Raw genomic sequence first — 27,543 nt, 5'->3', positions numbered from 1 at the left:
TATTTGTTCTACATAAGCTTATTGCTAATGTTCTACTATTGGGAGGATAAGTCATTTTCTGTGTTAAACATGAACAGAAAACAAGATAATCACCAACATAGCTTTCAAAAGCATAAATAGCTAGAGCCTCAAAAAGTACCTTCTCTCGTCTTTAAATTATTTTGTTTTGTATTGACCACAGGGATGCATGTGTGCCAGGCTGGTCGGGAACTCTACATAGCTGAAAATGACCTGGAATGTCTGTCTGTTGATGCTTCTGCCTTCAGCCTCCAAGTACTGACTACCGAGCACACACTACCTGGCTTTCCTGCCTTAGACAGATTTCATAGCCTCACCAGCCCAGTTCACTCATAACATATTTACATCAAAGACTTGCACAATGCTTTTGTTCATTTAATGAAGCCAGCAACCTAACTTACCACTGAGGTTTAGATATTTGCCCATGACTTGAAGACAAAGGCCTGTGAACTTTCAGATCCCTGTCCGTTCCAGGAAGCTTTCCCAGCAGTCTTCCCTGTCAAGTGGTCTACAGCCTTCTCTGATCACAAACACTAAAATTCTAAATGCTCTGGGTAACCCCTACTTTGCTCTTCAACCGTTGCCCCTAGTCCCCCAAAGGTAAAACACCAACCTGTGCCATGACTTTACAAAGCCACTTGGGTTCCACAAAGTACAGGTCACTTAGCTGCAAGGCGGGGTCTTGAAAATGCAGAAGAACTCCTGCAGAGGAAATTCATCAAGCAGTGAGAAGTGGGATGTGGAGTAATACAAAGAAAGCCCCAGAGACTCCAATGTAGCTGGTTACACTGAGGATCTCACACAGGAGGACCCTGGAGACCCTGACCTTGCTGTCCTCAGCTCTCAAGCCCCAACAGCATAGAGGGAAGTATTTCCAGGCTATACCACTTGTTCATATCTTTGTCCATATTATTTCATAAGTATATTTGAAATACCAGTATGCATTGAAAAGTATACATTAATAAATGCAAATTTATAATATTCTCTTGAACCTTCTATATGCATAGTATGGATATATTAACTTACATATAGATAAGAACCAACACATACTTCATATCTGATTTAAGGGTCATGAAGAAAGGTACTCCTGAAGGTATTTTCCATTCAACAGAATACATGGATCAAAACAGTTTCCTAGCCGTTTACTCTGGGACTACAATCAACTGACAGGTATCACAAGCTTTAGACATGGCTTGGTGGTGCAGTGTACTGAGATGGTTCACTGTGATCAAAGACTAAGCAACAGAGAGAGCTTGCACTACACTTTCTGCTGCCTAAAGTGGCCCCAGGGCACCACAGCAGTGATAATTCTTACATAAAATCAACTTTCACTCAAACATGAGTTATTATGAAAGGACACTGTTACATTGTTTCATTGTGGGTTGGGTGTCTCATAATAGCAAATCTGAGTCCCAGAACCCATATGTCTTCCTTCATTTCCCACACAAGGATTCTTTCTTACTTTGTCCTTAGAACATTTCTAAGTATACTTTCTTTTTTTTTTTTTTAGGATACAGTATATGATTCAGTGTTCATACACATGGTGGCCTTTCCAATAGATAAAATCCATCAGTGACCTGTTTAAGAATTTTATTGACCTTCTCTTAAATTTTGAATGTGGATTATACACAAGGTTCAGATATCTCTTCAAATTGTCATGGCATAACACTGAAGACCAGAATCCAGAGTGAACATACGAACCTGACTCATTTAGGAAATGAACAGCATGTGGGAGCTCGTTCTCATCCAGCTGCAGCTGATGTTCTTTCACGAGTTGTAACAAGTGTTTCCGGTTAATTACAGGAAACTCAGTCGGCACAGCTTTACGCTCTGATAAAATGATTTTCTCCAGTTCTACGTAGCAATCTGGAATTAGCTGCCCAACCACAGGCTGATCTCGAATCTATGAAATTACAAATGACAAGGTGTAAAAAATAAAATCTATTTAAATCACAGATGGGTTATATGGTAAATTCAGCTATAACAGTTTTTACACAGTGCACGTGGTTTTTTTTTTAAATAAAATTTAAACATGATGTGAAATCTATCTAAATGGTAATGAATAGAAGATGAAATTAAAGTAAGAAATTTATGGACATAGAGTCAATTTGGAGGGAAAAAATCTGTGAATAAAAGAGCATGGAAATAGTTATCTAGTAATACAAAAATTCTGTTTCAGAAACAAAGAAAAATAACTAACCAAGAATGAATGATCTCATTTCGTAATGCACTGAGTTTATATGCAAAGCACTGGGGCAGGGGTAAAAGATAAGTCTATTATGAGAGCTTGGGATATTTCTTTCTGAGATAAAAATATATCCACATGTATTGGACTAGCGAACTGTAGATATCAAGAGTTAGAACTGGAAACACAACATCTCACCAAGTTGTTTTTTCATGGAACTTGAAACTCTGGAAAATGCGATTTATTTAGCTACCAACGATCCCAACCTGACAAAAAGCCCATTGTCTGCAGCAGTCGATGAGAGACAGCGAGATTTTTCAGTGAGGGTCTTGAGATAGTAGTTTCTATAACAGATAGCTTTTTAGACTTTTTCTCCACTCCCTTTTAGAGAGAAATGCAACTCTTAAAAATAGCAGCCAACTGCCTCTGACCACCACCAGGGGGCAACCTCTTCCCGTGTCTGGATCTATAAGATGCCTCCATTAGTTCCCATCAGAATTTCTACTTGAATTCTTAGGCTCTAAAATCTGGGTCTTTCCGATGCACATAAACACAAAACTGTGGCTCTCTCCTCCCTAATTGCACCAAGAGCTTTGTTTCCAGCATCCAGAACTATTGCTCCCATATTTTTCTACAAACAGTCATTCAGGAATATATATGACCCTTGTCCCAAAGAACAATCTATAATCCTACTTAACCATCATGTTTTTCGTCATTTCTCACAAATTAAGACGACATAAAACTTCAATTTCAAGATTATGTTTTAAGTATAGGAAGGAAACTGACCTATAGAAACAAGCGAATGTCTCACAGGACGCAAATCAAGCGAGGGAGGAGTACTGAAGGGCGGGTACCAGGCAGCAAAAAAGATGCCTGCTCAGGCAATGGGCTGGAGAAAATGGAAAGGGATGCAGTTCAAACCGACTGCGTTGTTGACCCTTCTCCTTTCGCCTGGTAACGGACTCATTTCCGGGCCGATGTAAGGAAGAAAAACAAAAACCCTTCTAAAGAACATAGGTTTATGTTTATAAATACAAGGAAAGATTGGGAGAGAGTCGAGTTGTAAGGAAAAGACAAATGAGATGGGGCTGGATGCTCTCTAATCGACTCAAAGCTGCTCCTTGAAGAAGGGTTGTAAGCGTCAACCAGAAACAAGGTCCCAGAAAGGTGGGCTCACACACCTGTCTCTGAACGAGCCACCGAGGCAAGCCAGCGCATGCTCAAACCAGCATGCCAGAATGAGGAAGCATTAGCAAAACCCATTCTTTCCTGATAACACTGCCATCCCAGGAAGGACGTTTTGCTTCTCTGTACGGAGTTGTTTGAAAGGCTCCTATGTACGTAGGAGGAATCTGGTCTCACTGATTGACAGGGATAATAACCTGCAGCTGTCTCAGCGGAGTTTGAACCTGGATTACTGACCCCGGTCACCTCCCTACAGCAGCATCAGCCCACACCACCGACCTAAGCACTTCTCTTACAGGCTTGCTTCAACCAAATTCAGGCTTTTACAAAACAAAGTCACCTTCTGAGATGGAATTTTAAACACTGGATATAGGCTTTAGCAACAAAGGAAAAAGGAAAAAACGAATAAAATCGCTCCAAGTATCAAAGGAATTCTTCGGGTGCAATTACAGCCCCAGGGGCACTACAGAGACAAACCCATCCACAGATGGCCCATTTCTGAGAGGACCAGAACCTGTGAGAGTGTGACAGAGCTGAGCTGACAGGGCACTGCAGAGCACAGCGGGAGCTTTTCATTCAGCATCCAAATTGGAGCTGTTTTGAGAGTGCCTGTGGCCCAGTAAGTAATTTCTCTGGGATACACAGGTCTAACGAGTCTTTGGTCACAAATTCTGACATCTCCAGAGCCAACAGAGAGGCTATCATTGTGTCTAAAGCACCCAGAGCGCTCTCTAGACATTTCATCCGTTTTCCCTTCCTGTGAATACTGGAAAAGAGCGCTCTTCCTAGTGACCCATCTATTACTATTTTCCTAAACATGTGGTTTATCAAAGAGAGTGACAGGAATTTAAAACACAAGTCTTAGGATGAAATCTAGCTTATACGAATTCGGTAATTATTTAAAGATTGCTGAATGCCAGCCAGTAGGCTTGGCAACTGGCAATGTTAAAGGGCAAAATTGGAATTGAAAAAAAATTGAAACCACCTGAACAAGAGTTATGAAGGAACCATGTAGACTGATCAAGATACAAACAAAACAGGGACACGCAAAGGAAGCGCCTAGAGCGGTGGTTCTCAACCTGTGGGGTTGTGACTACTCTAGGTGCAGGGGTGGGAGGGGGCGGGAGGTCAAACGATCCTTTCAGGCGACCCCTCCAAAATAACACTTTCACAGTGGTCACCTCAGATGATTGGAAGACACGGATATTTACATTATCATTCATAAAGAGCTCACAACTATAGTTATGAAGTAGCCACAAAACTAATTTTATGATTGGGGGTTCACCACAACACGAGGAACCGTGCTAAAGGATCGCAGCGCTAGGAAGGTTGGGAACTGCTGTGCTAGATACGACCGAGTGTCGCAGAGGACATGAGGCCCAGGCACCACCTTCTCTTTTAGCCTCTGGATGGAACCCCTAGAGAGGAAGCTGGGTGATCGGACATCCGGATGATTTTCTCGGTGTCCTGGCAATTCTTCTTTCTTCTCAGGATCCTCTAGCTATATTTATTTCCACTTCCATGAATTATAAATGAAGTGTGGCATAAATAAATAATTTTAAAATGAAAGTACTTTCATCGTTTTGAGCTATGAAAAAAAAACCTACAATTTCCAGATAATTGCTCTCTCCCCAAGGTTTCTGACATTTCTAAGCAGAGGCATAATAAGACAAAAAATGGAAAGGCTTACTTATCTAGCAGCCTGCAAGAGGCACACACTCTCCCACCTAGACCATCTAATAGCCTGCAGGGGGCGCCCATCTTCCCACCTTGAAATTGAGGCTTTCGTTTATGATGGTTTTCCGAAGCTTTGCCAGCGCATCCGACTCCTCGGTGGCATTCACAAAGTGGTAGTCCCGGATGGTGGGGAATCCTCGCTTATTTAGGAGTTCCTTCGTGATTTTGCTTATGCAGGCTTTGCGCTGCTTCTCATCGGAAACGTCCAAATGGGTGCCCACCAGAATCACCGGGGAAGAAGAGGCACGAGCCTAAGGGAACAAAGACAAGACACGTCCTGTTTCCGGGGAGAAAAAAACCTTCCTGGTTACATTTCTGCTGAAATCTGCTATATGTATGATACTCCGTGCTGCAGCAATGACAGACTCAAGGACTTCAGAGTCACATAGTAACAGCTGTCTTTCCTTGCTGCTAGTGTGTGAACCTTCCTGCAAAAGATGTCTTGAAATGCAACCCTGTGATACAGCAGCGTCTTGAGAGCTATATGAGAGGCTCAACTCCCAAGGATATAGCCCAAGGAACAGGTTTGACGGTCCTCACCGATACCTGCTAACTGATATTAGGTCCCCTCCCTGTCCCTTTGCCATAGAGCATGAGAACTCTTGCCCTTCCACCTCCCACCATGAAATGACATTATCAAGAATGGCCTCACAGATTCCAGCCCCAAGGTGCTAGACTTCCCTCTCTCCAGAACTGTATGAGCAAAATCTCTGTAATTTCTAAACCACTCCAGCTTGGGTAGGCTGTTACAGCAGCAACTGGCACCTGAGATTTCTCCCTTAAACCTAAATAAAAATGATAATCCTAAAACAATTTAAAAATTATTATTATTATGCCCTTTATAGTCCAACTCTTACCGCTTCCAGAATCCCACATAACCACAATATAGTTTTCCTTTTATTTTAATGTTTGCTCGGAGCAAGTTGTTTGCAAGCTGTGCTTCTAAATAAAATGAACATTCGGTAAACCCCAAGCTACATCAAAGCAGCGCTGATTACATTTCTTTCTTTAGCTGAGAATTTTATGTTCTAAATTCACTTTAAAGTCATGAAATTTGGAGAATGGAAGACAAAACCCACAGAAGCAAGCCGTATTGCTACTGTAATATTTGCCTGAGTTTCTGTGTGAACTCAAGAAAGCACGTGTTTAAGGAAGATCCTAATTACCAGATACAGTCCATGAGCTACCAAATCCTGTGCCCGGCTGTCCTTCCTGGTGCAAGCCCTCCTGAGGAGTTTTACTCCCAGAACTGCTCCCTGGGGCAACAGACAGCAAGCACAGGGACTCTTGTCACAGTCTTGATTCAAAAGGTCATATTCAAAGGAAGAGCTGTCAGCTGTGCAGCAGGTAGACATTAAAGAAATAATAAAACAGAGAGACCAAAGATAGGAGACAAACAGTCTGGGGCTGTTCCAGAGGCAGGATCTGAACGCTTCCCACTAAAAGGTCACTGAAAATATACTGGCCATGTGCAGAGTATGTTTGGTATGACTCCGTTTTAAGTTGGGGGAGTTGGTATGTCAGTTAACAAAACAGTGTTATCAGAATCAGTTGTGTGTCTGTGCTTTCTTATTTTACACCATAACAGGATTTCAGAGCCTAGTGACATGCAACCGTGTGGGATTCTCCGTTCCATATCATTACTCAAACTCTGGATGCTTCTAATGTAAAAATAAAGAAAAAGAGAGAGGGGGAGAAGGGGAGAGGGGAAGGGAGAGGGAGGGAGGAAGGGAGGGGGGAAGGGAGGAAAGGAAAGAACATTCTAAACAATTGAAGGAACTTTTTTTGTTTTGTTTTGTTTCTAGATATATCACTTTATAAAGACATTTTTTAAAAAAATAACAATGTAGCTGGGTATGGGAGGACACGTCTTTAAACTTAACACTCAAACATTAGAGGCAGGCAGATCCCTGTGAATCTCAGGCCTTCGTGATCATTCATAGAGAGTTCCAGGGCATCCAGGGATACACAGTGAGACTCAGTCTTAACAGAACACCAGAAGCATAACATACAATAGTGAGCAACGATCATACTCTAGTTCTGCTTGATCAAAAGAGATCAATCACCTTGATATTGAAGAGCCAGGGCTTCATGGCGTCCACCTCTGCCTGCCCTTTGCTGAGATCATAGACAGCCAGGTAGAGAGCTCTCTGGGTCATGAAGTGGGGGTGAGTGCTGTAGAATTCCTCACGACCTAAAAAGAGATATCAGAAGTTTGAGTCTTCCCCATGAAGTAACACAGGGGCACAGCAAATCCTTTGGAGGAGAACAAGCAACAGACGTCATTCCCATGACAGCTTTGAGAACTACTATTAGCTGCCAACCAAGCAATTTAGACATCTCTGCTGGGTGCTGGCATTGCTCTCTGGGGAGCGTCCATTCCGGTGACGAGGGCAAAATCTGCAGCTAATGGGCTTGGGATAATAATCTTATAGGATCCACCAGTTCTCTTTCTACTGGACCAGGAAACTCGGTTTTGAAATTTCTATTCAAGATGAAAGCTACAACAACATCTTAAGTACCTGCAAAATCCCACACGTTTAGAACGAGGTCCTTTTTCCTTTTGCCCCGTATTTGGATGGACCAGTCTCGCACGTCTATGCCGACCGTGGCACCCTGCATGCCAAGTTCTGGTTTCTTCATTTTCATGAGTTGTTGCAGTAAAGTGGTCTTACCGCTCCCCGTATTTCCCACAATCATGAGCTTCATTCGGTTGTAGGGTACAGCCTTTTTCAGACGTTGTTGTAGAAACCTGGATAAAGAGAAGCCATGTAGCAGCCTACTGAGCAGTGTGCCGGGCCTAAGTTGTTCCACAGAGAGTGTGTAAACTCAAGCAAATGAAACTGTCAAGGTCATAGAACCAACAAGACGCATGCCTTCCAACATGCAATCACTGCATATATTCTATTAGTGATTTCACAGCAGTCAGTGATATTCTGTAGCACTGACAATTATGGCATGCTATCTCATCGCCAGATATAATCAAAATCCCAAAACCTGTTTGCAATATCTATTAAAATGCAGTGTGTACATAAATACATATACACGTGTAAATGTGGGACAGTATTTAAACAGTACAAGGAAAAAGTCTTAACCATTATAAAGTTTAAACTTTACAATAGCATAGAATCAAAGAAGTGTATAAATCAAAGCCCATTTTAATGAAGGTTTGAAAATGAGGCAACCTTGGTTGTATTATATGCACATATGTACATATATATGTATGTGTATATATGTGCATATATTGTAAGTATAATACAAAATAGATACTTATATATGGCACTGTGATATAGTGTCATTAGTCATGTATATAAGAAGACAAGGTCATTATTTGTTCATTTTAACTATATAAGCTATTAAACCATCAAATAACTTTAACATTGCTATTCTCAGTAAACTTAATGTAAAATTAACTGAAACTAAATCAATGTGCTAGATGGCCCAAGAAAAAACACCCTTAAAATTTAAAGGTACAGGTAGATTTAAAAACATAACGGATATAGGAAATACATTCAAAACTGTGCTAACTATTGCCACATTTTAATACCTTTATTTTTGAGATTATAATATTAATTACATCATTTCCTCCTTTGTTGTCCAAACCTTCCCATATACCCTTTCTCGTTCTCTTTCAAATCCATGGCCTCTTTTTATTTATTTTTTATTTATTCTTTTTTGCATTTTAAAAATTATCTTTAATCTTTTTTTTCACAGGCCAGTCATTATCCCCCTCTTGGTCCACCCTCATTCCTCCTCCCCCATCCCTGTCTCCAACAGGATGTTCCCCCTCCCCCCTCCCCACCCTGCCAGGTCTCCCCACTCCCTGAGGCCTCAAGAAGAGGGTTAGGTGCCTCTTCTCTCACGGAGGCCAGACCAGGCCGTCCTCCACTGTATATGTGCCGGTGGCCTTGGACCAGCTAGTGTATGTTTCTTGGTTGGTGCCATAGCCTCTTTTTAAATTAGGAACCAAACTGTGTCATAAGAGAACTTTAAGGAATATTGACTAATCAGTGCCAGCCACAGGCATCTGGACATTAGGGGTGGGAGCCATTCAGTGGATAAGTGCTTGTCTCTGTGAGGATCCAGGTTCGGGAGCCCATACCCACTCAAAAGTCAAGCTAGATGTGGCAGCCTGCCTGCAATCCCAGGCTTCAGGAGACAGAGGTAGGAGATCTCCAGGGAAACCTGGCTAGATCCAGGCTCAGAAAGAGACCCTGACTCAGTCAGTGAGTGAAGCAGAATCAAAGGTTATTAGTGATCAAGGGTGAGGCAGGTTGGAGATAGACACCCAACATCACCTCTAGGCGATGAGGAAGTCCCTAGCCTTTGCAGCGACTGCATATAGAAACACTCATTAAATGGAAAGCAGGCCAAACATACATGTTAGTAAATAGCCTCTTCAGTCAAACATGCATGCTAATAAATAGTCTATATATTTTTCCTGAAGGTGTTCCTGTATGGCCATCAAAATCACAGCTGGGAAAGGCAAGGCGAATTTGACAGAGAACAAAGAGAATCAAGTCAGCTGACCTTATGATGTCTTTGGCTTTGCATCCTACGTGCTTAAAGTCAAAATTCAGATGCAGTCCATCCAAGGGAAGATCCCATATCTTGCTCAACTTCCCCATTTCATTTGGAAAAGACCTCAGTTCCAAGTTGTAACTGACATCGAGAGATGTCAGATTTTCAAGACAGCCAATTTCTGGAGGAATCTTAATAAAACAGACAAGGATAAAACCCGTTGGTGAGAGGGAACCAGTGTACACAGCTAAGGCACAAGACAATAGTGAACAGGAAAGGCTCTGAGAACTCACCAGCATTCTGCACAGCCTTGACATAAAGTCAAGTGTTCTGCAAAGTCTTGCCATTAGTTTGCAATATGCATGCTTTAAAACAAGCAAAAGGTATATAAAGAACTTATTCCCATCTGAGCTACTTACCACTTTATTATATTTTAAATTTTATTGGAATGTGTATGCACATGTATATGTATGCATATGCATGCATGTATGTGCATTCATGCATGTGTGTGTGTTTGTGTGCACGTGCACACATGTGTATATTAGCTGTAGGAGACGACTTTCTCCTTCAACCATGTGTGACGTGGAGAGGGCACTCGGGTTGTCAGACACAGCAGCTGGCATCTAGTGAACTATTTAGCTGGTCCTATTTATAACCTTAAAAAGTAAAATCTCCCTTAACAATGAGCTCCATGATATACAATACTGAAAAGCAAGTCATTTGTATTTAACAAAATCTGTTATTTGTGGTTCTATTCTGTCCTCTCACACTGCCTATGTTCTTTAGTAAACCACAAAGATATTATCATTACAAACTACTAAATACTTACACTTTAAGTATCAAGCTAACCAAAGCATTTTCATTTTCTGTTCTAAATATTTTCTTCAGTAGGGTATATAGCATCTTGTGTATGCTAGGTGCATGCTATAATTCCAAGACTAAAAAGGTTTTAAGCTGACTATAGTATACCTATAATAGAAAACATTTATTTGCTAAAAAAAAAAGTACAGGCACCAAAAATATCCAGTCATCTCAAATATCAAACTATCAGACCTTTAGAAGCTTTTTGCATAGACAACAGCTTGAACTTGACAAGAAAATATTTTTCTTATATGTGTAAATACAAGGAGGCTGATTCATTTAGGAGAGGGGTCATACAGAGGAAGAATGAAAAGATCTAAGCATGTGGGAAAGAGGGAAAACACAGGCCAGTTGTCATCCAGTGAAGATGAGAGACTCAGAGTAGGTCAGGCTCTGTGAATGGTCAGAGGTAGCAGACAGTGACGCTTTTACAGCATTATACATTCAATACTAGAACTGTGGCAGTTTGAATAGGTTTGACCCCCCAGTCAACTCAGGTGGTTTGAATGCTTGGCCATAGAGAGTGGCACCATTAGGAGGTGTGGCCTTATTGGAGAAGGTGTGTGGCCTTGTTGGGGGAAGTATGTCACTGTGTAGCCAGGCTTTTAGGGCTCCTATGCTCGGGCTCTGTGGAAGAGAGACCCTCCTCCTGGCTGCCCCGAGAAAGCCAGTCTTCTCCTGGCTGCCTTTGGATCAAGATACAGAACTTTTGGCTCCTCCAGCACCATGTCTGCCTGGGTCCTGCCATGTTTCCTGGAATGATGATAATGGACCAAAACCTCTGAAACTGTAAGTCAGCCCCAGTTAAATGCTCACTTTATAACAGTTGTCTTGGGCAAGGTGTCTCTTCACAGCAATAAATCCCTAACACACACACATATGTAATACTTCCTTAAAAATATAAAACAAGAGTATTTGGGGTTTGCTTGTTGGAAGTTGAGCTTCAACTATAACCACTTACCTCAGAGTAAAACCACATCTTATTTACAAAGTAAGAAATACAAACGGGTTTTAAAAGAAAAAAAAAAGGGATAACACAAACTGAAATCCATTCCCAAGTTTCTGGTAACTTAAAATAAAGATGGCCTCTCACCTCTTTCAGTTTATTATGAGAGAGATGCAGTTTCTCTACTCTTGACCATACGTGTGGGTTTTCACTAAAGTCTAAGGCGCTGATCTGATTTTTGCTAAAGATGAGTTCCCTTAAGTTCAGAGACTTCCAATGTGCAGGTCCCGGCAGACAGTCAATGCTGTTGTGGCTCATATCCAAGGACCGCAAGCTGGAACGACATGATATCTCATTGAAAGCAGAGTGGGAGTTTTCAAAGAACACAAAATGATGTCACTGGAACATTTACCAGACTGAGAATAAGAAGTGAATTTACAGCTGCCTTGATTACACACAGGCATGGATTTGAGACTGCATATTCATAAGGTTCTGAGAAGAAAAGGCCCTTTTCTCTACAGTGGAGGTGTAAGTGGATGAGGATTATAAGAAACAAAACTGGTCGGATTCCCTTGGGATGACAGAGATGATGGCCACATACCATGTATTTCTTTCACTGTAAGACAGGATTTGGGATGTTTTTACCAAGAGGAAAAAACTGTTTGAAGTGACAGATACATTAGCCCCTGAATATTACATGATGTTCTTATATAAAAGGCTCACTTGGTACTCCATATATTTATAATTTATATATGTACAGTAAAGTTTTCTTTTTACTTCTTTTTTTTAAGGAATTATTTATTTATTTTATTTATATGATTACACTGCAGCTGTCTTCAGACACACCAGAAGAGGGCATCGGATTCCATTACAGGTGGTTGTGAGCCACCATGTGAATGCAGGGAATTGAAGTCATAATCTCTGGAGGAGCAGTCAGTGCTCTTAACCACTGAGCCATTTCTCCAGCCCCTTAAAGTTTTCTTTTTAAGGAAAGAAAAAAAAATTGAGGCCCAATTTCCCTTTGGACCATAAAATGATCTCTCTCAAAATGAAGAAATGATCATTGCTTTTCAAGTGCTCCTGGGGAATGAGAAATTATGACTAACAAGTGCACACGTTGTCATTGTCATTGAGATCTTGCTCCCTCTGTAGATTGTGCAGTTCCCACTAACCCCACCTCCATGGATGGCTTTCACTCATTTTCAGGGTCTGCTCTAGAATTAGTCACTAGAGAGGTGAGCACACCATTTCGGCAGCTAGTCTCAGGAAATCTGGGATCCAGCTTCCTGAAAATAAGTATACCATGGAACCTGCTTACTCTCACAAGGCAGCATTTCTCAACTTCTCAGACAGCCTCAATATTCTCAATATGTGTGGAGAGAGTAAAGGCATTGCTGATGGGATTGCAAGCTGGTACAATCATTCTGTAAATCAGTTTGGCGGTTCCTCAGAAAATTGGATGTAGTACCACCTGAGGACCCAGCAATACCACTCCTGAGCATATACCCAGAAGATACTCCAACATGTAATAAGGACACATGTTCCACTATGTTCATAGCAGCCTTATTTATAATAGCCAGAAGCTGGAAAGAATCCAGATGTCCCTCAACAGAGGTACGGATACAGAAAATGTGGTACATTTACACAATGGAGTACTACTCAGCTATTAAAAACAATGAATTTATGAAATTAGGGAAATGGATGTACCTGAAGGGTATCATCCTGAGTGAGGTAACCTAATCACGAAAGAACACACATGATATGCACTCACTGATAAGTGAATATTAGTCCAGAAGCTTGGAATACCCAAGATACAATTCACAAACCACATGAAATTCAAGAAGGAAGACCAAAGTGTGAATACTTCGATTTTTCTTAGAAGGGGGAACAAAATACCCATGGAAGGAGTTACAGAGACAAAGTGTGGAGCAGAGACTGAAGGAATGACCATCCATAGACTGCCCCACCCAGGGATCCATCCCATATACAACCACCAAACCCAGACACTATTGTGGATGCTAAGTGCTTGCTGACAGGAGCCTGATATAGCTATCTCCTGTGAGACTCTGCCAGTGCCTGACAAATACAGAAGAGGATGCTCACAGCCATCCATTGGACTGAGTATAGGGTCCCCAATGAAGGAGCTAGAGAAAGGACCCAAGGAGCTGAAGGGGTTTGCAGCCCCATAGGAGGAGCAACAATATGAACTAACCAGTACCCCCAGAGCTCCCAGGGACTAAACCATCAACAAAAGAGTATATATAGTGGGACTCATGGCTCCATCTGCATATGAAGCAGAGGATGGCCTAGTTGGTCATCAATGGGAGGAGGGGCCCTTGGTCCTATGAAGGCTCTATGCCCCAGTGTAGGGGAATGTCATGGCCAGGAATCAGGTGTGGGTTGGTTGGTGAGCAGGGGGAGAGGAAAGAGGATAGGGGGGTTTCTGGAGGGGAAGCCAGGGAAGGGGCTAACATTTGAAATATAAATAAAGAAAATTATCTAATAAAAAAAAGGCAGACAGCAATTTACATGGGTTTTTATACATACACCTTCCACTCCATCCCGTGTATTTGAAGCTTAATGTATGAATTCTAAACTCACACAGCAGCGCGCCATCTATCTAACAAGAAAGAGTTTGGGTCTACAAAACAATGCTTGTGTTCTTCTAAAAAATATATTCTGTATATTGTTCTAGTTGCCATAGAAAAATACGTGCCAAGTGGAAAAAGAATCTGGCTATCTTTGATATTATATCTATTAGTCTAACCAGCAATGGACTTGAATCACTAGGATTTCTCAAAGCAGTATCTCTTTGGGTGCAGTCGGGACTCTAGTTGGGTAACTATGTGTATACTTATAAACCAAGAGAAGATTTAAAACATGAGCATAAAGCCTGAAGATGTGTGCCCAAGGATGGTGTTGACAAAATAAGGAGCTGGGTTATAGGGTTACTTGTATAAGAAGTCATCTTTATGTCGCATTGCTTCCTAGTAGATGATCTTAATGATTTTGGAGAATATATTAAAAACATGAGCCCACATCTGTTTAATAGAAGCTACTATGTAAGAAATGAAAGTCTGAAGTTCAGCCTGTCAGCACAGATGAATCATGAGTTTTGGGGAGATGTTTCACTTCTCAAGGAAGATTATAAAAGGGAAATGATAGCAGAAGTTATCCTGTAAAATGATTTGGAAGAGTAAAGAGAAGGCCTGCAGGGAACAATTAGAACAGGGAGTGGGGTTTTGCAAAGTTAGATTTGCACTAATGAGTTTGTCTAATATTCTTTCTGAGTACGTGGTGGTTGCTACTTTCCTATGACATGCATATGTGTATGTACAAACTATGATTTTTTTTTTTACAAAGCATGTATAAAACGGTTCTTAAAATGACAACACCCTTGAAACTGAATTAATGCTTGATGTTTTGGTCTTTGAAGAACTTAACAAGTCCCCAAACCCCAGCCACATCACTGTCCAGATGTGGAACTATAACAGAAAATGTCACTGAAACAAATGTAATTTCAATTACTAGTGTTCAGGCAATAAATAAATCCCTGTGATCAGCTAAAACCCAAAAGAAATTAACAATCATCTAGGAAACATCCAGCCAGCATCATATTACTTGGTTATAGAATGCAATTAAATAATTGATTATTGAAATTATACATATACAAAAGCATGATAAGTTACTACGAAGGTTAAAGAGACGTATCTTTTGCCTAGTAAAGAATGAAACTCTCATATACAATAAAAGAACTGAGGTTTTTAAATGTGAAATGGGTTTGTAAATGAATAATATATATACTCACATCAAACCATTGTTTCTAAAATCTATGCCACAGCTCATTTGCTTGAAGTGAAATAATAATGGACTTACTGGGGAAGACTGAGAATCGCTTCTGGAATGCACGTGAAAGAGTTTTGAGACAATTTTAAGCTTGTTATGGAAGAAGGTAAGGCAGGCATTGCAGCTGAAGAAATAAAACAAGATAATGGACATATCACTCATCTTAACTAGATTTCTGATAAACTTGTATGAACAGTTTCCAGTAATGTATCACTTGTGTAGGCGACATTTTCATACTAACAGTATAAAGCCATTTTACTTTATAAGATAATAGTGTGGGCACTAAATAATAAGATAAGGCCACCCATGCTCATAGATTGGCAGTATTATTATAACAATGACTATTCTACCAAAAGCAATTGAATTATAGATTCAATGCAATCCCAATCAAGATCCTGACAACATTCTTTACAGAAATGGAAAAAAAATCCTAACATTTATATGGAACCAGATAAGACTCCAGATAGCCATAGAAATCCTGAGAGGGGGAGGAATGCAAGAGGGGCTACCATTCTAGATAACATGTACTACATGGCAGAGCCATGCATTGCAACTGCATTGTGCTAGCACAAAAACAGAAAACCCAAACGTGTGCACATCACCACTGCCATTTATATTTGATGAAAATGCCAGGAATTCACAGTGGTGAAAGAGCATCTTCAATAAATGGTGCTTGAAAAAAAAAAAGGATAAATACAAGTAGAAAAGTGAAATTAGGCCGGTATCTACTAATCTACTACTACCTTGAATAATGTAGAGAGAGAGAGAGAGAGAGAGAGAGAGAGAGAGAGAGAGAGAGAGAGAGAGAGAGAGAGAGAGAGAGAGAGAGAGAGAGAGAGAGAGAGAATGCTTAAATGAAGTAAATGCTACTTAGAATGATAACAACTTCTCCAGGAACTGTAGGCTATTTAACTCCAGGAAACCTCCTTTTGAGTTATTGGTCAGGATAGTCTAAGAGACTCCCAAACAGGAATCGGTCATTCCCATTGCTGTCCTGCTGTTGAAGACACCAAGTCCTTTGGACACACGACTTGGAGGACACAGAAGGGGCTTCCTTGAGAACTAGCTTTCTTAGCAGTCGTCCAGGGGAGGAGTCAGTAGTCCTACCTAACAGTGATGCCAATAAACAACAACAAGCAGATGCCAGTTGCAAAGTTACCTAAATGTGCAATAATGGCACTGATATCTTGGTGGCAACGCTAAGGTCTCTAACTGGATTTAAGGCCTGGTAATGGTAATCACACACAACACTTACCAAGAAAATTCATGCGGGCACTGAAACTCTCTACTTTTGGACAAGCCTCAAGAAAGTCTTCAGGTAGGGATGGAATGTGGTTTTTATTAAGATTTAAAATCTTCAGTTCCTTCAGGCTCAAGGGAGAGCAAATCCCAGATATTTTATTTCTAGTTGGAAAACACAAAATGGAGGATTAAAAACATGGACACGAGTAGAATTGAAAGGTATGAAATCAATTTACGCTCCAAGTACGGCTCAAAGCACATTTAAGCCTCTTAAAATTAATTGTGAGGGTTCCAAGTGACAATATTGCCTTAATTATCAGCCACACTCTCCCTTTACCATGCTTACTTCAAACTTGTCGCTATAGTAATAGCGACATCTTTTTGCATCCCTGCTAAGTTCATTTCCTTGCTAAGTGATTTTCCTTGCTGCCTTAAGGAGTCTGTTCTTACCCTTCCAGTAGGAGCTGCTCAAGCTTCTCCGCTACTTGGGCAAGGTTCTCTGGGATTGAAGAGAGCTGGTTATAGGACAGGTTCAACTGTTTGAGGCTTGGACACTTCACCGCAGGGTCTAAAACTACTGTTGGCCCAATGTCATTTCGAGAGGCATCTAGGTTGGTGATACTTGGCATTTTCAACACGAAGGAGGGAAATGAGGTGAATTTGTTACTGTGCAAATCCAAATGTATCAAACACTTCAGAGTCTGGGAAGAAAAAAAATTAAATATTCCATACTGAATATTTGAAAGATAACTCCAGCACCAGTTCTGGTTATCCTAACATTGGTTAACTGGAACCATCTGGATTTTTTTTTTTTTAATTGAAAATGCAATGCTCACCAGAACTTTGGTATACTTAGTAGGTCAACAATTCTTGCTATAGTGTAAATTAAGGCAGGAAAGAAATCCATAAGCAACTATCAAAAGCGGGCTCATAAATATAAATTTGAGACCTCAATTCGGCTTATTTATAGAAATTACTTCTGCAAATTGCAAGACGGAATGAGGGCTACTGCAATGCTATCCAACGTGCATTGGTTAAGCCTGTCAGAGGCAGGCTCTCCTGTGGGGTAATTCATATTAAAGTGTGTAAGAACTTATGAAAGTAGTATCTAGATAGCTGTGTGAAATCCAAAGTAATGGGGTAACTGTTGCCCCCAATCTAAAAGACAGACTTAACTGTAGTCATAGACTATTATAAAAAAAAAATCCTGCTGGGCTGTGGTGGCGCATGCCTTTATTCCCAGCACTTGGGAGGCAGAGACAGGCAGATTTCTGAGTTCAAGGCCAGCCTGATCTACAGAGTGAGTTCCAGGAAAACAAAACAAACAAACAAACAAACAAACAAACAAACTCTCTTATATGCTAAGAGAATGGAACTTTGGATGGTGCTCACAGCCAGAGTTAGTAACGCACCTTGAGATCACTTAACACTTAAGACTGCTTACATTGTGTATTTAGCCTGTTTGTATAAACCTTCCTAACGCTAAGACCCTTTATAATACAGTTCATGTTGTAGTGACTCCAATTTTCATTGCTACTTCATAACTGTAATTTTGCTACTCTTATGAATTGTAATGTAAATATCTGATATTCAGGATATCTGATATGTGACCCCTGCGAAAGGGTCATTTGACCCCCAAAGGGGTCATCACCTACAGGTTTGAGGACTGTGCTTTAAGAGAACAGTGTAACAACCAACTTTCCTTGCTTTGGACGTCCCCTAAAATCAGCTCTTGCAGCCAAAGCTAAAGCACAGTTATAATCTTAAATTATGTACTCTGCCATGCCCCTAACCCAAGAGTAATGCCAGTGTGTATGTATATTTATTACAAATGCCAGAAATAGGACAAATGTTAAAATAAACTTTATAAAGCAAATATCTACCATAGATGTTGGAAGCCGTGTGGCTGTGGGTTGATAAGCCTGTTTGTAGTACTACCTGCTACCGGAGTCAGTGGGATCATTAGGAGTCAGTATCCATTCCTCATGGGGTGTTTCCTGTACCGTTCAATAAATACAGAGCAAACGCCCTTTGCGAGGAAGACTACAGAAGTTGTGGGGAAAGAAGTAGAAAATTCAAATCTGAGCTCGCTCTCAGAAAATCCACTCCAAGAGGAAGTCTTTAATATCTGCCCTTAATGTGACCACGGACACATTCCAGGTAATCTGGGGTTGTTACAAATGTGTTTATACAGATGTGCTTACCCAAGCAAATGGGAGAGTCACGCGATGCCCCGCGGGGTCTTGGAAGTTAGAAGACAAACAGACTTTACCTCACACAGCTGCTGTGGGAAGCTCGTGAGTGAATTCTGGTGAAGTTCCAGTTTGGTGAGATGCTCCAGGTGGCTACTGAGGCAACACTTCTGGCTCAGGGCATCAATGTCTTTGAGTTCGTTGGCAGATAGGTCTAACGACGTGATGTGTTCTCTCTCAGAAGCCAGGGAAGAAGAGCTATCTGATTGCCTCACATGGGACGGCAGCCTTGAGGGCCCTTTTTTCCCCACCAAACAACAAGAGATGGAAATGTAAGTGTGCACAGTTGATTGAACCTGTGAAAATGGTCTGAGCCCTCTTCATGTCAGGAGGCAGGTTCTGCAAGAACACCAAACTGGGGCGCGCGCCCTCTAGTGGTTAGAATGCAGAGCAAATAAAAGTATTCAACTGGTGGTGTGAAAGCAGAACTACAAATGAATATGAAGAATAGGGCTGGGGAAAACATAATTTGGGTTTCAGAAAACTCACAAAAATGCGAGTCTGATACCAGTCATACAAATTAAATCTTAATAGCCTCTTTGATCATTAGGTGAATATATATATATATATATATATATATATATATATATATATATATATGAAAGCCATGTAAGTTCAAATAGGCAGCAAAAATTTAAAAAAAAATTAAGTAATCAAAGCAAATTAAACAAAACCACAGATTCTGCCCCGCATATCTATGTAAAAGTTTCCCCAAACTTACTGAGAGATTCATCTGAAGACAGTATTTTTCTTTTTCGTCTCAGTAAGTCTTCATGGTCAAAAACAGGACCCTATTAAATAAATAACAACTTAAATAAAATTAATATCATTTGTTACATAATTTTTTTATTTTGAGAAGAGAACATTTCTATGTAAAAGCAATTAAGCAATGAAATGATTGCAGAAATAAATAGGCAAGAACAGAGAGCTCAAAACTGATTGCTGCTCAAATGTCCGGTGCATTGACCCTCTCCCCTTTCTTGTAAGTACTTATAGAAGGGTCAGATTGGCCTAGCACTTGGGACCCTCCAGACTTGGCCTTCTGAGTGCTGGGGTTTCAGAAGTCTCACTAGACCATGTCCTTAAGTTTGAAGTATAAAGAAATTAAAAGACAGAAGTTGAGACAGAAAGCTTTACACAATCGATTCCATCAACCGACCGAAGTAAATTTGTAACTACTTAAGGATATCACAACTGCTGAATACACATCCTCGGACCTAATTTATCCTATTTGGCTGCAATCGCTGGCTGTACTCATCTGCATATGAGTTCAAAATAAGGTAAGCAAAAATAACTTGGGTTTTTTTGTTTGTTTGTTCTGATTGGTTTGTTTTGATTCTATTTTTAATTGGCACATTATTTACCAGGCACAATAAGATGCATACATACTAGACACTGACCAAATCACTTGGTGGTGGTGGTGGTGGAGTGGGGCTTATCTCCATAGGCTGAGCTTATAGAAATGAAAAAATAGACATGTTTATATCCATACAGCTCAGCTTTCTTCAGACAACCATCTTTTTCTACTTATTAATTTCGTGTGATACATGTTGGGTGGGGTTCATATGCCCAGGCATGCGTATGGAGGTCAGAGGAAGCTGTAGGAGGGTGGCTGTCTCCTCCCACCTTGCTGAGACTTCCAAGGATTGCTGTCAGCAGGAGGGTTTAGCGGGTCCCTTTACCTGCTGAACATCTCCGAAGCTTCTTTTTGCAGCAAGTGGTGACTAATCAGACTCAACAAAGCACTTGGGATGCTATGAGGGAGAGCCCTGCCCTAAATGGGGCAATCGCATCCACCCTTTCCAAGGCTCAGGGAGCATCTTGGAAGAGAGGGCAGAAAGAACAAAGGAGCTGGAGGGTGGGGAAGTTTGTTTCAAAGGGACTCTTTCTTGGTTGGATGCAGCCATTGCACTTAGAACACTGTGCTGTGGTTGACCACAGCAGGCATGCACAAAACTGTCCTGCTAACACCTCACCATGAGGCTCCACCCCTTCCGGGGGGATACTGATAATCAGTGGTGACTGGAGGAAGGGGCGTAACCTCCTCCTTCAGTGAGGAGTTGGTTGATCATGAATGGTTGATCATGATCCTATCCAGGCTCCTGGAAGCAGCCCTAATTAAACACACACACACACACACACACACACACACACACACACACACACACGACATGAGGTTGTTAGGGAGTTAAGAGTTTTAGCAGGAGGGAGAGCAGGGAGTTGAGAGACAGAAGTAGGGAGTGAAAATTACTAACGTTCATTATATTTATATGTACAACTGTCAAAAAAGAAAATAAATAGGGAACTTAAATAAAGAAGAAAACAGAGGCTGCTGGGACATGGAGAAATTAGGAAGGCTGGCAAAGAAAGGCAAGCTGAGCCAACGGTACAAATTGAGAGAAATGGGAGGAAGACGTCGCTGTTGTACGGCAGGGGAGCGTGGCTGTGCTCTAACATCCGCTTGTGTGCTCAGGGGGAGCAGCTTTGAAAGCATATAGCATGTAGTGCCATCTTCAAAACCCAAAATAAAATCCTCACAGAAAACAATGTACATTTAAAAATTCTTAAGATTACAAACAGCCGGGCGTGGTGGCGCACGCCTTTAATCCCAGCACTCAGGAGGCAGAGGTAGGCGGATTTTCTGAGTTCAAGGCCAGCCTGGTCTACAAAGTGAGTTCCAGGACAGTCAGAGCTATACAGAGAAACCCTGTCTCAAAAAACCAAAACCCAAAACCCAAAAACAAACAAACAAACAAAAACAACAAAAAAGAAGATTACAAACAAAAGGCTTTGTCAGATAAAGGGAATCCATGGTGCTTTTGATAGTGTCAGCGGGACAGTAAATCATGCGAGGTAGACGTGTCAATTTACTTTATTGTAATAATCACTTCATATTATATGCCTTAAATATATACAATAAATATACATAGTAATGTTAAATTAAGGGCTTTTTTCATAATAAAAAGACATTTTTAAATGTTTAATACTGCATTGTGATCAACCTTCAAGCACACGTCGGCATTAATCTTTCAAAATAAACCTAAATTATAGTGCAACTCTCAGTATCAAGCATCTCATAAAAACGTGTCTTTCCATTAAAAAAAATACTAGTGTACATGTATGTGTATGTGAGTGTACATGTGTAAATCTAAGTTATAAATTAATACGTCTCCATGTGTATGCATTGCATATCAGGTAACTCCATGCCAACCACACCTAGCTTTGCAGGAGTTCAGTTGTCAAGGGACTGTCAGGACCAAACGTTTAACGGAGACACCATGCAACTTACCAGCGAATTGGAATGCCTCTGAGCATTTGGTGAGCAGCGCGGCAGAGCTAGTTCTCTGTAAACTTCCCCTACACTAATTGAGTTGGACTTCCTCTTCACGAGAAATGAGTTCTCGCTGCCTATTTTGAAACGGAAGAGTAACAGCGACGTGAGAAAGATCTGAGCACCGTCAGTCATAGAAGTCTAAATATCTTCATGAATAGAAACTGCGCGAGCGCAGTGGTAAAGAGACAGACACACAGACACGGGGACCAGAGTTTGAAAACTGCAGCCACAAGTCATGTGGTCCTGAGCACACGTGTAACCCCAGCACTGAGGGGCAGGAGGTAGACACAAGAAGACTTGATGGGACTCACTGGCTTCCAGCCTAGTGGAACAACTAAGTTCCAAACTTAGTAAGATATCCTGCTTCCAAGAAATAAGGCAATGAGCTTTGTCTATACCTAATGTACACCTAATACCTCCATGGAAACACACCTGTGCATACAACATACACACACGTGCACACACACAAGGAGCTTCATATTTCCCTTTGAACATGAGAATAAAAATGGTAAACTAGGTTGGCATTTCAGCTAAAACGCAATGAGAGTTTTCTTCCTTCGGGTGTGTTGATTGTATACTTGTGGTAGAGTCAACATTGAGTGCTGACTAATGATAAGCAGATTCGTGCCTCACAGTTGTTCAGGGTTCAGAAGGAATAAACCAAGAAACTCAATAGTCACACATATAGTAAACAGTACAGAGAGCAAAGAAAACAAGCAGAAGAGTATGGCCAACAGTTTTTTCTTCTCTCTATACCATCTCATAGATTTTTAAAGTTGGCTTTAAATATTGGAAATATACCTTAAATTATTAGACATTCAACAATCCTGAATATAATTCACTTGGATTTCATTCTTTGGACTTAAATGGGATTCATCTTCAAAATAATTTTTTTTTTTGGTCTTTAGCAGTATTGGGGGCTGATCCCAAGACCTAGGGATTCATGTGTTCTAGGCAAGCCCATATCATTGACCTAGACTTACGATTAGCATAGGCAAGTGTGCATGTATCATTGAGCTATACTTATGATTAGTAATAATTCTTTTAAGAGTAAGAGATGAAAGTGACAGAAATTATGAGTTTTCAAACATAAAGTTGAACAAAAAGTTATAATTTTCAAAGATAAATATTGAGGAACTATTTGTGAAAAAATATAAGATTTTCAATTCTACTACATTTTAGCTTGGACAGCAACTCCGGGGTGATAGTTATCTCCTCATAAGTGTGGACATCCCCAAGCCCCGTGGTTCACACTGGGGTGCGCAGCACAGTTTCTTGAGCTACTGCTTTAAATGGAGCACATTTTTACCCATTTTCCCAAATGAGTTAAAGCAGGATTTTAGTGTGAGTTCTCAGCGTTCAATGACAGTGTATAGATATGAGCCATAGTGGATCTGTTTGAAATAGATACCTTCGCTATCCAGATCATCACTCTGGCCAAACACACTGTCCATAGAAGAGTCGGGAATAAAGGTCCATTCTCCAAATTTCGCCAGCACATCTTCGGAGAAGTTGCCATCACTGCCTGAGGCCACGCCTTCTTGAAGGGCGTTTCTCATCTGATACCGGAGCACTTTCCTTGCAAGGACAGATCCTGTGTCTAAAAATAAATCAAATGGTAACTTAGAAATCAGTCATTATCCAGCATAAACATACCTTTCTCAAGTTCCTTATACATACCTGATGCTTTAAAAATAATTTTACCTTGAAGAATCACTTCACTATATACAATAATAGTGTATATTTGCCATATACTCTTCTCTGTTACATTCCAATTTTAGTATCTGCGCTGCAGCTATATGAGGCTTGAGTATAATGACCAATTTCAGTCATGAGACTAACTTAACTCAGAGCAGAGTTGGGACTGTAAAGCCAGCCAGACATGTGTGATGCCACTTGCAAGGTGGTTACGCTCTCTCACGACAAATCAACTTACCTGGAACAAGCAGGTGGCATGTTCAGAATAGGATTATAGAAAATTACATAACGTGATTATGAGATCTTATGACAATGCTAAAATATGTAACAAACAAAATTTGTTCAGTGGCTCGTGTGATAACAATTTTAACACCTGTGCTGGCTTATTTTATGCCAACTTGACACAAGTTAGGGTCATCCTCAAAGGAGGGAATCACAGTTGAAAAACTGCCTCAACGAGATTGGGCTATAGAAAAGCCTGTGGGGTATTTTCTTAATTAGGGATTGATATGGAAGGGCCCAGCCTACTGTGGGTGACGCCATCCCTAGGCTGGTGGTCCTACGTGCTGTATAAAGGCAAGCTGAACAAGGCATGAGGAGTAACCCAGTAAACAGCCTCCTTCATGGCCTCTTAACTAGTTCTTGCCTCTGGCAAGCTTCAGTGAAAATAAACGCTCTCCTCCTTGAGTTGCTTATGATGAATTTCAACCCTAAGACAATGCTCTTCTCAATTTTGCATTATATTTTTATGTTTATTTTATACCAAGAAGAAATGTGCTGGCAGTCACCATTGAGCTACAGGTACCCTAGAAGGTTTCTTCATAATACGTACAATATGTGAGTCAGTCAAATAAAACCTAAGAAAATATTTCAATGTTATGAATTCAAAATTTTCCTTTAGACAAACAACCAATGGCATGGTGATTTTTATCTTCCAGCCAAGTGACATTAACACTTTGAAAACTACATCAAGACTTGCCACTGTAAGATCTTCACATGAAACTAAAGTAATACTAAATCTTCATCCGGGGTCACAAACCCATTCTGCCAGAAATCAGAGAACAAAGGTGAGCAAGGTGGCTCACATCTATAATCCCAGAGCTCAGAAGGCCACGGTGGGCTTGCCTTCAAGTTTAAAATCAACCTACTCTAGTTCGAGAAGTTTCATGTCAGCCTGGGCTGCTCAGAGACACCCTGAAGGGAAGGGGATATGGAGATGGGGGGAGGAAAAGAGAAGATGGAAGAAGAGGAGGGTGGGGAGCAGGGAGATGAGGGAAGGGGGACAGAGGGAAGAGGAGGGGCATCATTTATAGAACTATTATTCAATACAGTGTTCTATTTTCACATAAGTGTGATTAACACAACCCAAAGGAAATTTCAGCAATCAAAACATCATTATAATGTGAAGTTTTTAATACTTTCTTGGCCAGGTTCATGCTATACTGCCCAGGCTGGCCTCACAATGCCCTGACTGAACTTCTTTGGTACATTTTTATCCACATTTAAGTTTGCTGTCTGTTTATCCTGTGTGACTGCAGGGATTCACTGGATGAGTTTCCCATGGTTTGTTTTTTGTTTGTTTGTTTTGTTTTGTTTTTGAGTATTTCTCTCTTCCCCCTAATCTTTTTATAATGTTTATTAATAGTATTAATGTATATCCTCATGCATAAAAATCTGCATCCTGGATGTATAAGAACACATCATAAGTAAAAGAGTTTCTTTCCCTATACAAATAAAACATTTTTATACACTAGATATAAAAAAAAATTCTAAAGTACATGGATTAAAAAATATCAAAAGATAGTGAAGAACGTCCTCAGGAAAAATAATTTTAATTACTGTTATGTGTGAAGTTCTTGCTATATAACGCGTGCTTTTTGTATCATTTACTACCAACTCATCCTTGCAAATTTATAAATATCCTATAACCATATGTCATATGTAAAGCAGTAGCCTAGACACTCAGATTCCAAGAGTGGGAAAAACTAACTTTGACATCACCATGCTCATAATCTACTACAAAGATTGTAAAAATGAAAAGAACATGCAATTATCGACCATGATGATTGAGTGTGTGTACAGTGCATCGGTGGGATAGTGTTTGTGTGGCATATACAAAGTCCGAGGATCAAACCCATGCTGTTGAGTATACTTGAAGGAAGAGTTACACAAGACACTCTTAGTGGCACTTACTTGTTTGCTTCCTCAAATGAGATGACTTGTCTGGAAACAATGGACCAAGCCAAGAAGGATCAATTTTTCCTATGCAAAATCCTCCAAGGCAAATGCTGTTGTTGGCCAGGTCCAGGGCAAGTCTCCTCAGGAGTAAGCTGATGACCTGGCTGTCGCCCTTTTGGATGCTTACGGTCAGAGCTTTTCGTACATCTTGTTCACGGCATCCACCATTAAGCAACAGTTCCACCAATTTAGGACTGCTCTCTTTCTCACATACCTAGTTTCACAAAAAGGAAGAGGAAGTGGACACAAAACTTGAATTTCTTCTCTTTGGCTAGACAGAAAAATAGAGCTCGCTATGGTCAATCTTTATACCTCAAATTTAGGTTGAAAATGATATGAAATAAGAAAAAACTTATTCTTACAATAGACAGAGGAAGGAAAATGAAATTATTGCCACAGATATAAGACTAGCCATAAATCTAAATAATCTCGCAGCTGCCAGTCAATGGCTTGAAGAGACCTCATCACCCTTTGAAGTGGACATTTCTGGTTTCTTTAACAGCTCAGTTGTGTCACATGATGTTTTTCTGGAAGCTGTCTTGTAAGAGGGCGTTCGATGTTTTGCTGAAAACAGACCCTTGAGAGGGTATGTGATGTTTAGAATGAATATAACCAGAACTTCACCAACAGTGAGAGGATGCTCTTGCATTGCTACCCCATGCAACGTTTTGCTGGTCTTCAGTGGTCTTCACTTCGTAGGGAGAATGGCTCCAAAGAACTTCCCGTGGTACGCAGGCTACTCCCACTGATTGTGCCAATTGTTTCTTCACAGCCTTGCTGTTTCTGCAAGATCATGCCTCCACTACTAACTTGTGTTTGGTATTTGCTGTTGAACTGGACTGCTGGTATCCTGACAATGAAGAATGGAATCGACCCCAAGGAACTACTTCTACACAGGTCCACAAAACTCCTTTAGTATTAACCTAGGCTAGTGCACTTCCGTGAACATCTACTACACCTATACTTGTTGCGTAGATGCCATGTTAAAACGTACCCTCCTCGAGGAAGAGAGGAGGCTCATGGGACTCAAGAAGCTGTCTAGCCTCGGAAGACCTAGGGATCACAGAAGCTCAGAAAGCTACACATTGTAAAAGCCCCCTTCCCAAGGTAGTCCCCAACAGTGGACAATATCTAGGATGCGGAGACTCTCTAATGGACCTTCCTTTGTGTTGGGCTGGGAGCTTCAGGAATACAGGCTTTATGGGTCATCACCCATGCTGGGATGGGCTTTCCCATAATGCAGCTGTCTTTGAGTAACTCATGCTCCTATAAATAACTCCAGTAAGTTCATTGGTTTACAGGCTAGACTTAGAGGGAAATGTCCCTTGGTCAGCTATCGGTGCCCTATCAACAAATGCTTGTTTAAGACTCTGAAGTAAGACTCACAAAACAATTCTATGAATTCAACATTCTGGACAATGGGGAGGTGAATACCATACACTTCTTCTTCCTCCTCCTCCTCCTCCTCCTCCTCCTCCTC

At 40.8% G+C, this 27,543-nt stretch overlaps 1 protein-coding gene across 1 annotated transcript in view; it reads right to left on the bottom strand.

Annotated features, from left to right (window-relative positions):
* Lrrk2 (leucine rich repeat kinase 2) overlaps positions 1-27,543 on the bottom strand; it is a 142,040-nt gene that overhangs the window by 58,682 nt on the left and 55,815 nt on the right. Inside the window, exons 19-33 of the mRNA XM_029547872.1 lie at positions 26,019-26,277; positions 23,539-23,727; positions 22,083-22,201; positions 19,515-19,584; positions 18,814-19,031; positions 16,992-17,242; positions 16,555-16,703; positions 15,330-15,423; positions 11,601-11,787; positions 9,656-9,837; positions 7,648-7,877; positions 7,192-7,319; positions 5,158-5,376; positions 1,720-1,921; positions 632-720 (exon numbers count right to left, since the gene is read on the bottom strand). Of these exons, the coding sequence (XP_029403732.1) occupies positions 632-720; positions 1,720-1,921; positions 5,158-5,376; positions 7,192-7,319; positions 7,648-7,877; positions 9,656-9,837; positions 11,601-11,787; positions 15,330-15,423; positions 16,555-16,703; positions 16,992-17,242; positions 18,814-19,031; positions 19,515-19,584; positions 22,083-22,201; positions 23,539-23,727; positions 26,019-26,277 (2,586 nt within the window). The remainder of the gene's footprint in view (positions 1-631; positions 721-1,719; positions 1,922-5,157; positions 5,377-7,191; positions 7,320-7,647; positions 7,878-9,655; positions 9,838-11,600; positions 11,788-15,329; positions 15,424-16,554; positions 16,704-16,991; positions 17,243-18,813; positions 19,032-19,514; positions 19,585-22,082; positions 22,202-23,538; positions 23,728-26,018; positions 26,278-27,543) is intronic.

This window comes from Mus pahari, chromosome 17, assembly GCF_900095145.1.
Source record: "Mus pahari chromosome 17, PAHARI_EIJ_v1.1, whole genome shotgun sequence".
Taxonomy (NCBI): domain Eukaryota; kingdom Metazoa; phylum Chordata; class Mammalia; order Rodentia; family Muridae; genus Mus; species Mus pahari.
Note: the sequence above shows the minus strand (reverse complement) of the source record. Positions and strands in the feature narration are given on the sequence as shown.